Genomic DNA, 12865 nt, shown 5'->3' with positions numbered 1-12865 from the left:
TCAATAGTAGTAATGCAGTTTCTCAAATTATACTCGATGGTGGGTTTACGAATCCCATTGTCTCGGCATGTGCTTTGCAGCAAGGATCCCCTCTGTTAATTATGGCTACAATTTGTATGCTTTCTCTCTTTGACAGATTGGTACTTGATTATGAAATTCTAGGCTTAAAACTCCCTGCTGGAGGGAAGTTATTGTGGCAATCTTTGGCTGACAATTCAATCCAATGGGATAGTGTTGCAAGGGCATGTGCTGATGGTTCAGATAAAATGCAGCTATCCAAACAATTGATATAGTAGGGAAAAAAAGCACCTTGGAGTTTCAAGCAACTGCCGGGAGCATGCCAAAACCATTCCTGGAATCCCACTGTAGGCCACATACTGGTTGAAAAAGACGATCAGCATACCACTGTTTCTAATGTGGTAGCATGGATTCTGACATGCTGAATGGTGCAAGCATGGTACTTTGCAAGGGAAGAAAGATCCCTTGTTTTCCACGTCAACTACAAAAGATCCCCAAAGTGTGAACCACCAAGACGTGCAAGGGAGAAAAGGTACCACATCAAAGCAAGAAGCAGGGAGGCTGATCACAACATCAAAATTGTCCAGATTAGCATCATAGGTGCCTATTGGCAGCTCAGCTGCACCACGGAAAGGAGGGAGAAAAGATACCACCTCAAAGCAAGGAACAGGGAGGCTGATCACAACAGCAAAACATCCAGGTTAGCATCACAGATGTCTATTGGCAGCTCAGTTGCACCATGAAAAGGAGGCCGACCGGAGATTAGGGTTGTAGGGGTATTCTAGTTAACTGTTTCCAATCAGCCATAATATATGCCAGACTAGTGGATATAGGACCCCATGCATAGTGGATATTAGAACCCACCATACAATTGAAAGGAACAAGAGGATTCCAATCAAAGTTTTGTGACCTGGATCAGAACAATGGAAAACCCTCACTTTTCTATATCCTTGACTACACACATGCTTTAGGCCCTTGGCAGCCATCAATACAGTACTCCTTTATATGTTCGGGAAGCCACATAGATCCACACAGTCTGAGGATAAATTCACATCTGTGACTTTTTGTTTTTTGTTTTTTTTTTTCAGAGACATTTGCAGTTTTTTATGTACAAAGATGTCTTCATCCATCCTTGTTTTAAGATGTCCCTCAATCAGCTGAGAAAATAGACCAACAGCCATGAACCACAAAAGCTTGACTTCAAAGTATTGGATCAATAATGCCCCGTTGCCCTTGACAAGAGGGAGCTAAAGATAGCCTACCAAGAGATTTTGGCACGTACCAGCAGCCACCAATCACCATCAGAGCATAGGAAATTAGAAGGATCCAAACACAAGCAAGAAAGATTCCAAAAATAAGTGATAGACCATCGTGGCAAGAAAAACCTGATTAGTAATAAATACGCACCCAGCCAAAGATAACTGAACGAAGCTGCAATAAAGCAATTTTATGAATGCTGTGAAGTAATTGATCTATTTGCTGTTGTACTGAACTACAAACGCCCACTTGGCATCTCAAGCAGCATTCGATGACCCTTTCAGGACCCAAAAATACCACCTGGATCTGGAGACCAATTACGTGGTGGAATAGTACCCAAAACCCCAATGATTTGTGGAAACTAATATGTGCACCTGCAGTGAAGCTAAGAGGACTGAAATGCATGCAGTTGGCAAGAACAACAAAGGAATACAACTTTTCTTTAAGAAAGATTGTTACTGAAGCTAAGGCTTTGACCTGCTCTGCCAAATCTTGAATGTCCAGTGCAACAATATCTATCTTTGGATTCAGAATTCTATTGATAAGTTCCAACAAGAATTGGCGATTCAAGTCTCCTTCTGCAGTCTCCAAGCATAGTCCGATTGGTATCCATGTAATTGGAAAGGTGGGCGAAAAAACAACCTACAAAAATGGATCACAATTATAAAACTGACTCACAAAAACAATAACATACTCCTCATGATATAGCCATCCTTGATTCTTACTTTTTTCCTTTCACAAAATTGTATACTTTTAACATGTCCTTATGATGTGAAAATGACATGGACAGTTTTAACGAGCTGTTAAGCAAAACAGATCTTGCAACAACCTTATAGTATCAAAACCTCACACCAAAAGCACATTCGGCAATGCAATCTGATCAAGTAAGAGAGGCACACCCTATATTTATCTTCTGGGTCCTTGGACCAGATGCAATATGCAGCCAGGGGGAAAATACGTTGATAAGCTTTAAGAAAGAGTGCACATATATAGTATGGCTGTGTATACTGCATGTATCTGGAAGCTCCAAGAAAGAATGCACATACACAATCAGTATCTTTAAAGGATTGACCATCCAAACACATTACAACTTTGCACAACTAGGAAGGGTGAGACCCACAATATCTCCATCCGAAGAAAGCTTATCCAGTATACCCAACGTGGGATCAGTGACCAAAACAAAAAATAAAGGGCTGAGAGGGCATCCTTGCTTCAAAGAATAAAAAAGAGTAATCTCTTCAAAAGCGCCTCCATTAAGCACAATTTGACAATCCCACCTTGACCAACAGAATTTATGGCATTAGTCCTCCAAGGGTGAAAACACATAGCAGCCATCAGTTCTTATAAAAATGACCAACTGACATGATCACAAACTTTTTCTATGTCAAGTTGGACCACTGAACATTAAGGATCTTATGCAAAATATTTCTAACCCTTGACAAAACCATACTGTGGAGGATGAATCAATGCTGGAAATATTTTCTGCAATCTATTTGCCAAAACCTTAGTAAAGATTTTCTACAATGGCCCCATCACAAAAATTGGCCTCCACTGCTTTAACTTGATTAGTGCAGGAACTTGAAGCTAAAAATGAATCAAGGCCAACTTCCAGTCAGAAGGCATCAGACCAAACCTCCATACCTCCTGATACATGAGAGAGAGGGAAGCCTTGAGATGATCTGGGTAAGCATCAAATAGTTCATTTGACAAGCCATCCCAACTTGGACTCTCTCTATGAGACAGATGCAACAAAACCTACTCCACTTTGTCCTCTAGAATGTTCATATCCAAAGTAGCTGCCCACACATGTGACTTGATCATGGACCAAATCACATACCCCAAAGCCGCACTGATGGAATCTGAAACAATCTCTACCAAGCCCAAAAGAGATGAACTGTAATCCATGCACATACTCAGGATTGTTTGTGGATCCTTAACCATGGGACCCTAAGAATCTAGCAACTGCACAATATTCTCTCATGTATATTTTTCATGCAATTTCACAAAGAAACCATGTTGAAAATTATTATTTCTCAAAGCATCCATGCAAGCCAACAACTGATATTTTTCATTTTTTTCTTACATAAAGGTCAATCAACATAACCACTAAAAACAAGCTTTCCATTCAAAGATGATCCAGCTTGTACTGATTCTTGTGCTGCTGCCAACAAACCCAGCAAACGCTGTACATGAGCTCTATTCACGGAAACATGTTTCACTCTATACTCACAAGCCAGCTTTCAAGCATTCTAACTCAAAATAGACCAAGCATGTAAGCCCCTAATGATGCATGTGATGACTGAATTGAAGAACCATCTTCTGCAAACAGTTCTCTCTCTATTTGATTTTTCGTAATGGGCAATTATATCACATGAGAAGTGCAAGAGTCATGGCAATGTAGCAGAAGAGACTGCCATATGCCAAGGAACTAAATCCTCCTTACGGAGAAGACTAGTGTGCTAAACAAGATCCAGTTGCTGATGAAGAAGTCCTTTCAGCCTAGCGAGATGACTTTGAACCCTAGAGACGGAATCAACGATGAAAGCGTTCTGGGTTGTGAGGGGCAAGCCACCTATCAGCATTCTTCAAGGAAAGACTTTGCATTTGAATGTGGTCTTATTAAGCCACCCTTCCATAATAGTTGATTTCCACCAAGCCCTACTTTTGTGTAAGCCCCATATAGCATTGGCCTTAGCCACCAACCAATAATGGTCTCTAATCATGAGATGATAGACCTGATTAACCAAAGCACAAGCTAGATGCAACTGACCCACAAGTCTCCAATCCTGCCAAGGATGATCTGAATCAAGAGTGGGGAAGGGGTGACAATCTTGTAAATGCATGGAGATCATGTCCCATAGATCACAGTATCCATGAGGGATCTAAAAAACCCATCTGACATAAGTGGAAAGACATGAGCATGTTACCAATACCATCGACCACTCCCTCGATCACAAAGCCCCCATTGAACCAACTGGTGGCTCCACCCCAGGGAGTCACCCTAGACATAGCCACTAAGAGATACAAAGCTCGTTGTCCATGCCTAGCCAGTCTATTCCCCTATGAGAGGCATCATTTGCAGATACAGAGGATAGTACATCATCGAGAAACCATACCTCACCGCTTCAATCTCTCTATGCTAGATAGACCCATAAGAGCTATATGGGAATGAGAGTATCCCCAAAGAAATTCCACATTGTATCTGATTTAGCCATTACTTTGGATTCATCTACTATGTATTGTTTATTATCCATTTCATTAGTCACACCATTAGATGACATCTCTGTTGGGACTTGGGTAAATTCCATGACTTTCAGATGTAACATTTTGGTCTCATAGGCCAACTTGTCCTTTTGTAGATGTTAATAAACTCTCTTTTTTTTCATAATAGGTAGTTGTATTAATTACGAAAAAAAATAAAAGATTACATAATTACAAGATGCAAGATGGCTCTAGGCCATCGTGCATAAACTCTTACAAAAGAAACTAAAAGAGTACAAAAGTCACGGCAAAGAAGCAACAAAGATATGCCAAGGGACCATTAATTTTATATTTATATATATATATATATATATATATATATATATATATATATATATATATATATATATATATATATATATATATAAAACAATCCATGGTTCAACAATAATACACCACAATAGGAGTAGGTGGTAGATCTGTTACCTGCATCCATACAACAATTCATTTGCCAATTGCACAAACATTTCAAATACTATCCTTACCTAATTCTTAAATTGGTCATCAAATTCCTCTTCCTCTTGCTGGTCATCAGCTTCAAGAGGCCTAGAAGGATCTGCATTTTGATCTACACCAGCATTTTCAACTTGTTGCCTGTGCTAAGGGCCTTGTCCAAGATTAGGTATTACATTTCCCCCAATATTTTGTGAATTTTCAAACTGAGGCACCATCATTGCTCGATCCCATCCCACCATACAAAGACGAGCTTAGTGTAAGGCACTCAGCTGATCACAATTTCAACAAGAATGTAACATGCCCGCCTATCAGCTGTCCAAGCACACTTTAGCGGTCCATCGAGAAACGAATCTAAGTGTCACTTCCCGGCACTCCCATGAAATGTTCTAGGGTTTATCGCCTAGGGTTTCTCGAGTCCACCTCGCAACGGAACACTCGCGGCCGAACCCACTAGGATCGACCTGAAATCTGGGTTCCTAGTGGCCAAGGTCTCCTGACAGCATTCTAGCATCGGATCTTGGACATCCTACTTTATGCAAAGATAGCCAAGCCAAAGCAAACCCATGCCGCACCTGATTCAAAGAGAATGGGAAACGAGAGGGATGCGCCACTCAACCTCTCTACCAGTGGGGCATAGTCCCATTCCTGTCTCCTAAAATGGCATGAATCGGGTTCTAACCTAACAATTTCTAAGGATCAAAACGTTGGTAAAACCTTGTGAGAAGCCTCCCAGTTCTCTGGGACCACCCTGCCATAGAACAGACCCGTCGAGGGTTCTGCCCACTCGCTTTCCTTGATAGCTTTATTTTTCTAATTAGGTCCTACCACAATTATGTGTGACATTTAAAACCAGCTTCCTTAATTAAGCCTTTTAGGGAACAGGGTTCGTTCGCATAATTTTGGCACCGATACGAATATAGAGCAAACAATCCTTTGACAAACAATTTCAAGCAAATTCCTTAACTTATCTTTACGTCAATCTTTGTCTCTTGTCCATACAAGAGAAATTATATATCCCTTTTACCCAGCAGAAGTACCCGATCCAAATCACATAGCACCATAATTTCCATCCATTATCTAGAATAGAATCTTCCAACGCCACATACGTTGGGCTCACGGCAGTCTTCAACTCCGTTCCGGACGGGCAAAGAATGTCCAAAGCTCTACCTGACCCCAAGCGACCTAGGAGTGAAACACAATTTCCGTGGTTGGCCTTTTCACCACTCGACCTTAGACCCATGAATCAAGCAATGCCCTCTCAGGTTAATCCGTGATGTGATCTTGGAGATGATCCACCAATGCAGAATATCCTTTTCTTAATTAATTCATTTAAGAATTAAGCACAAACAAGGCATTCAATCCAATATCATTTTCCAAGAAAACATTCATTTATTCTCATAGCAACTTGTCATCACAGACCCTTGCCATGCATTTACCATCAATCACTTGGAATAATCATCCAAACCACAATCTAACAATTAGTTGAATGTAAAAGCATTTAGGGTGTTATTCGATCAACCAACAAAACAATGGTACTCTTTTCCAAACATTGCAAGAACGGTCGCAATAAACTTCCCATCGCATATTTACACTCCCCCTTGGGATCAAAGAGCGATACTAAGCAGAATATTAACTTGTCTTTATCTTTCTTTCCCCTAAAGAATGTGAGACAATTTGTACCAATACAAGACTATCTTCCAATGTGAAATAATCCCTAAATTATTGTGCGTGTTGTAATCAACTCATGGTTTGGCAACACAAGGTAAACTCTTTAACCGTTATTCAATGCGAAATCTTCATAGGACAAATGCAAGACTTTTAATGTAAGATCCTTTCATGTACCATTGATGTATGTTTCGTTTAATCTTTCCCGTGCATGTACTATCTATGTGCATAACCCTCAAGGTAACCCTGCAAACCTTGAACAATATTATCCTAAGTAAAGACTAATCGAAGTCTTATCAATGCTTAATACTTTAGAATCTTATATGCTACTTATCTTATGCATGGATTTTAACACATAGCAACGTGAAGCAATCTACTTCTCTTGATACATACACTTCGTAAACTCCATCTTTCAATACTTCAGATTAAATTTATCCTTTTCAGTGTCCTATTCTCGTACAACATAGTACAGCCCTAGCGTATCTCATGCGGAAATCAAGCAAGCATCCATCAATTTGGAAATACATTACTTACGACCGGTATTGTAGTTGAATTGGCAGTGATGCCCTCGCTCAAGGCTTCGTTGCTCGTTATGGGGTTGCCGTCCGCACGCGACATTTTCCGCTTGGGAGCCATTCCCGATCTTCGTCTCCCTTAGGCGCGAATCGCACAAGACTTCTACACCTATTTGATTAGCGGGGGCCAATTTGGGGAAGAGATTAAGCTTGCGGGCAGGGAATAATCTCGTGAGACAAGGTATAAGTTTGCGGGCAATGGGAAAAGAAAGGACGCATGTGGACACCCGAGAAGGAGATCCTTCAAAAAGTCTCTCTCTCCCTCTCTCTCTCTCTCTTCTTCTTCTTTGTCTCTCTCCCTTCTTGCCTCTCTTTCTCTTCTTCTTCTTCTTCTTCTGTGTGTGTGTGTGTGTGTGTGTGTGTGTGTGTGTGTGAGGGGGACGTGGAGAGGAGGTAGAGTGGTGGTGGTGCCTCCACCACCCATCCCTTTTGCATGGTGGCGGCACTGTAGACACGTCGAGAAGGGGTTAGGAGGGGTGGTAGGCCCGCGGCCTCCCCCTCATTGAAGTTATCATCTCCTTCCTCCTCGTCATCATCGATGCCATCATCCTCTCCAACATCATCTTCTACGTCATCTCTGCCTCCCTCCCGTCGTCGTCTCATACTTCATCTCCCCCTCCCTCTGCCGGCTGTCGGCATTGGCGGGGGGGGCGGGGGGGGCGGGGGGGGCGGGGGGGGTGTTCCCGCAGAGGAGTGCATGGTTATTACAAAGAATGCAACTTTTCTGACTTGGACACAAATGCCTCAGGCCATCTACTCAAGGGAGTTTATATATCCTGGAATGGAACCATGAAATCAGCCTTCCTTTCGAAGAAAGGGTTGTAATGACCTGATTTAACACTAATTACAGCAAGCATAGAATTCACATAAATTGAAATGTAAATGTTGCCAATCAATCTTGGACAATAGACACTTGCTTGGCCCCAAAAACTAGCACCCCTTGTAGTATTTATTTAACTTGTCTTGCTAGAGGCTGAAGTACATTGAGATCCAACCTGATCTTCTTCAATCTTCAATATCTCTTGCTATCAAAAATGGCTAGCAAGAATTCTTATCAATTTGTGCCTTGATTCACCCACGGAACTAACCCTTAGCTTATCAAATCTAGCCCCAAATCCAATTGGGATGGTTGGCTTCTTGAAATATCTAGTAATTCCTCGAATTCCAGCTACTGAATTCAAGTACTAAGCCTTCAATATTTTGGCATGGGACCCAAGGGGGCTGCTAAAGCCCACCTATTCCTAGCCATCACCTACAGTCTGTGACCCTTCAATTGTTTGCATTTGCTGCAACTTGACACTCTACAGCCTGTGTTTGCAGCATACAGCTGATGCCAGCCTGTTTCTGCTCATTGCTCTGTGCTACTAGTATGTGTTCAGCCTGATCCAAATTCTACACAACTGCATTTGCAGCTGCTGATCACATTCAGAGGGCACCTACTCCATTTTAAGATCCATCAAAGTATGACACACTCTCCAACTAATACCCTTTGCCTTGGTCCTCCAAAGACATGAGAGTTTGAACTGGCAGCCACTTCTCCAACCCCAAAAAAAACAAAACTAGAAAAAGATCAAAAGTGTGACAACATGAAAGAGAAAACTCGTTGAGGCCCTTGAATAGTAAGAATATCCTACACCACCACATACAAGTAGCGATCAAAGTCATGTGAGCAATCTCTAACCATGTAGCAAATGAGAAACCCTACTAATATGCTAGAACCTATCTATCACAACAATAATCCTCAAATACAATCAATATGGCCATTAAATTTTGGAGGAAGGTCCAAGATAAAGGCATTTCTAGTACATTAGATGTGCCAAAGTCCAATCCAACATAAAAAATGAAACAAATGAGAACGTTGCAACTGCAATGTGTCATTCTAGGGTAATCTTCCCAAGACCCATGTGTGATTAGTAATCCTTTGGGAAGTTGAAGTCTCAAAATCTGAAATTCACCTCACAACTGGGCCCAAGGCCTAGGAGCTATGGAGGAGAGCTCTCAAGATGTTCCTCCATGGTACAAACAAGACAATGATAGTGACTTAGGGGAGAGTAGTTTGGGTCACAAACAAAGGCTCTACATTTGGATACAAGGATCTTCAAGGGAATTCCTCCTTTCTCATCACCAGTCAATACTTCTTCACAAATAAAGTGGATTGAGGGGCATTGTCACAGATTGGAGTTGTCTGCTAGCATTATTACTTGGATCATTTGGATTCAAATGTGCAATCATTCCATTGATCTATAGGACACTTCTACTATAGACCTACCTAGTGTTTGGATTTTCGATAGAGATCATTTACAAACTCCACAAGAGATGGACAAGACTACAAGGTCACTACGAGCATATGAGGAGGATAGATGCTTTTATCATACATAAGACAAAAGATCTTCTTCAACTTTGAGTCACATATGGTTTAGCAACTTTTATTTATCTTGAGCAAGGTCTTGTTTGAGCTGTTATGTTGCCTCGTAGGCAACTAACAAGAGAGTAGTGGATCTCTACTAGCTATAATTCTGTCAATCACCCTTCTTGGAGAGTAAGCTAAAAAAGCACTGCTGAGAGCATAGTAAAGAGGAGATCCTATTCCCCGTTGTGCAGAACCATTTTCCCATTAACCCATTCCCCAAAACATGCCTAAACTAAAGGATTCGCTTTACTTTCAGGAAGGATCAAGCATATTGTAAGTCAAAAGGTGAAAATAAGAACCAGCTTAGACAATGAATACCCAAAATACTTAACCTAGGGTGCTGCTAATGAGATAAGGACTATAACAGGGCCATCTGTATGCTTCTTAATAGATTAACCGGTTTCGCAAATTGTCTAGTCTATCAATTTTTGGCCAAAAGTTAGGAAACATATTCGAATTTCTCTTTCCATGAATAACATTAATATTTCCCTTCTTCCGTTTCCCCCACTCCCATCCCCCCTTGGGGCCCCTAAGGAGCTCAAGCTTCATACCCCGTTCGATGCTCCCTGTGTTGAGAGAATCCGAAAAAGCTTCCCAACAGTGGGGATTCACCCCCTCCGAGAAGGCGAAGAAAACGGTTCTAGAGAGCGGCCACAATCTGGATAGCGAGCGGTCAACAGCAGCAGCCTATAATTACAAGAGATCACAGTGCTCAGAAGTTTGCATTCATGTGTGGCAGGCAGAGACGATGGGAAAGGCCACCTTAGTCTAGGGACACGGCAAACAGGAAAGCACGTAAACGTTATGTAGATGTCGTACACAGGAAGCCATGAAATGTACCTCGGGAGGGGGGGCAGGAGGAGGGTGTGTGGCTTCGTCTGCCTTTCCTTTGGGCTTATGCTTGGCTGACATGGCGGACGGCGACGACGAATCCACCCAACCTCGACGCCAGCCGTGTCTTCTTTCTCTTACGTGCGCTGGTCAGGCGTGAAAGACCCTGAAATCAGACTTTCCTTTTACAGACGCACCACCGGCTGCCCATGCACACCCAAAAAATAAAAATGAAACCCTTGTTTTTCTAAATTGAAAAAAGAGCCTCTTACTACTCATTCACACACGACAACAGTAAAAGGAGGAGCACTTCATATGCTTGTAAATCTTTAAACTTTGATCATTTAGGGCGGTTACACACCGCCAGTTCCCCACCCGAACAAGTGGGAAATCTCAAACACTGGGCACTTCATGCTCTGACACTAAAACGCCCACCCCTTGTCACAATGTGGGGCATGGTCCAGTGGTATAGCCAATGCGCTTCCATTGTAGTGGCGGGAGTTTAAATCCCATTGAGTGCAATAAATTTTTTATTGAGTAGAATGTTTGTCTTTATTGGGTTGGGCACACACAATGCACGTTGGGCGGGGAGTATTGCTCGTCCAAATGTGTCCGCGATCTATGAAAATCAACACTTATATATCTTCGACGAGTGTAATACGCCCCTTCAATTTTTTAGTTGGGCGGGGCTTTCATCTTGGTGTGTAACCCCCCTCAATATCATAGTTTTGATTTTTTCTTTTAAAGGAGGAGAATAAAATTTACCCTTAACTGTCTTGAGTAGTTTGGTGTGTACAGTCATGCATTGAGGTTGTATCATCAACATGGAGAACCATAACATGGAAAACAATATGCTTAGCCAAATTGCATTGTCATTTGGAATGGTTTCATCCCAAGAAGCGCCTTGTGTAAAAGATGTATGGACACATATATATGACTATACTAGGCACTCCGTGCCTAGTGTCCTCCCAATGCTTCGTGCTGGGGCTAGCACTACACACTAGCTTACATATAGTGCTTCAAAGTGTAGCGCCAAACTTTGAAGCACCATTGTTACTATTGATTAACACATTTCACGTATTTAAGCATGTCTTACACACCTAGTCTATATCAACACTGCATTGGGATTGGCACTATGCACATGTTCATGTTTAGTGTTGTAAAAGCACCATTGTTACTATTGGTTAACACATTTCACATCTTGATGCATGTTTTACGTAGCAATATGATTCATGGCCAGTTGAGTATCTACAAAACAAAGCATGAAAGCCAAAACCATTGTGAAGCACTTGTATTATTAATAGTTAATGTATTGCACTCCAATGTCAATTATTGGAAGAATATCTTGATTTTTTAAAATCTATACTCTTGCAATTTATTGGCTTCACCATATAAAAGAAAGAAACATTTACATTATTTATTGATATCACCATATAAAAGAAAGAAACATTTACATTATTTATTGATATCCAATTACTCTTGCAATTTATTGGCTTCACCATAAAAAAGAATGAAACCAATAACATTGTTTATCTAAACCATGTAAATACAAAAAGATGAATGACGAAAAAGTAAAAATGTGCAAGAAAGTATGTAATGTTATAAATTATTTATTGAAAAGAAAGCCTTCTCTTCTTAATAGAGTTATTCAAAGTGGATATAGCACGCGGAACATGGAATAGTAAAGCTGTGACATGCCCTCTCTTAGACTATGTTGCAATATCTAAAAATAAAAAAGTACTTTAGAAAACACAATATTAAATTTATCAATTTTGTACAATAAAACATTTACAAAGAAAGTGAGTAAGTACTAAATAATAATAAAAAATAATTTAAAAATAAGTACTTTCAAAATCATTTATGCATAATAATTGATATAAATATTCTTATTATATTTTTAAAATAAAATTAAAAAACTTAAATATACTTTATTTAAACACCAATATACACATATACATTAATACATACATATTTATAAATAAAAAATTTCTATGTACAAAGGACTACTTCCATTAGTAATTCCATCACACAAAGTTGTACGGATAATATCATTCATAGCCACAATGCACAATGCACCTTGAATTTTGATTTGGTAAGCTTATACACAATAATATTCAAAAACAATTTAATTCATAAAATAATAAAGATTAGGAAAAAAAGTAAACTAGAAATGTTTATCAAGATTGAAATGTTATTTAAAGAAGTTAAAACACCTTACAATCCACAAATAAACCATAAGAACAATCAAGAAATTAAAGAAGTATGATTCAAAAAAATCAACCAAATCAAATAAGAGCTCCTTTTTTAGAGGCTACAATAGTTTTTGCAAAACTTCTTTATACACAATATTGATGGTAGCATTTACCATATTATCTCTCTCATTAAGTAGAAC

The 12865-nt window shown here is 40.2% G+C and overlaps 1 protein-coding gene across 2 annotated transcripts in view; it reads right to left on the bottom strand.

Moving 5' to 3' along the window:
• LOC148013588 (uncharacterized) overlaps positions 1-10634 on the bottom strand; it is a 149847-nt gene extending 139213 nt beyond the window's left edge. For both annotated transcript variants that reach the window (XM_087668511.1, XM_087668510.1), the window contains exons 1-2: positions 10483-10634; positions 1753-1917 (exon numbers count right to left, since the gene is read on the bottom strand). In XM_087668511.1, the coding sequence (XP_087524637.1) occupies positions 1753-1917; positions 10483-10554 (237 nt within the window). In that variant the 5' untranslated portion in view covers positions 10555-10634. The remainder of the gene's footprint in view (positions 1-1752; positions 1918-10482) is intronic.
• Positions 10635-12865: the final 2231 nt, after the last annotated feature.

This window comes from Lygodium microphyllum, chromosome 26 (genome assembly GCF_053477565.2).
Source record: "Lygodium microphyllum isolate KBCC chromosome 26, Lygodium_microphyllum_v1.1.10, whole genome shotgun sequence".
Classification (NCBI taxonomy): Eukaryota; Viridiplantae; Streptophyta; class Polypodiopsida; order Schizaeales; family Lygodiaceae; genus Lygodium; species Lygodium microphyllum.
Note: the sequence above shows the minus strand (reverse complement) of the source record. Positions and strands in the feature narration are given on the sequence as shown.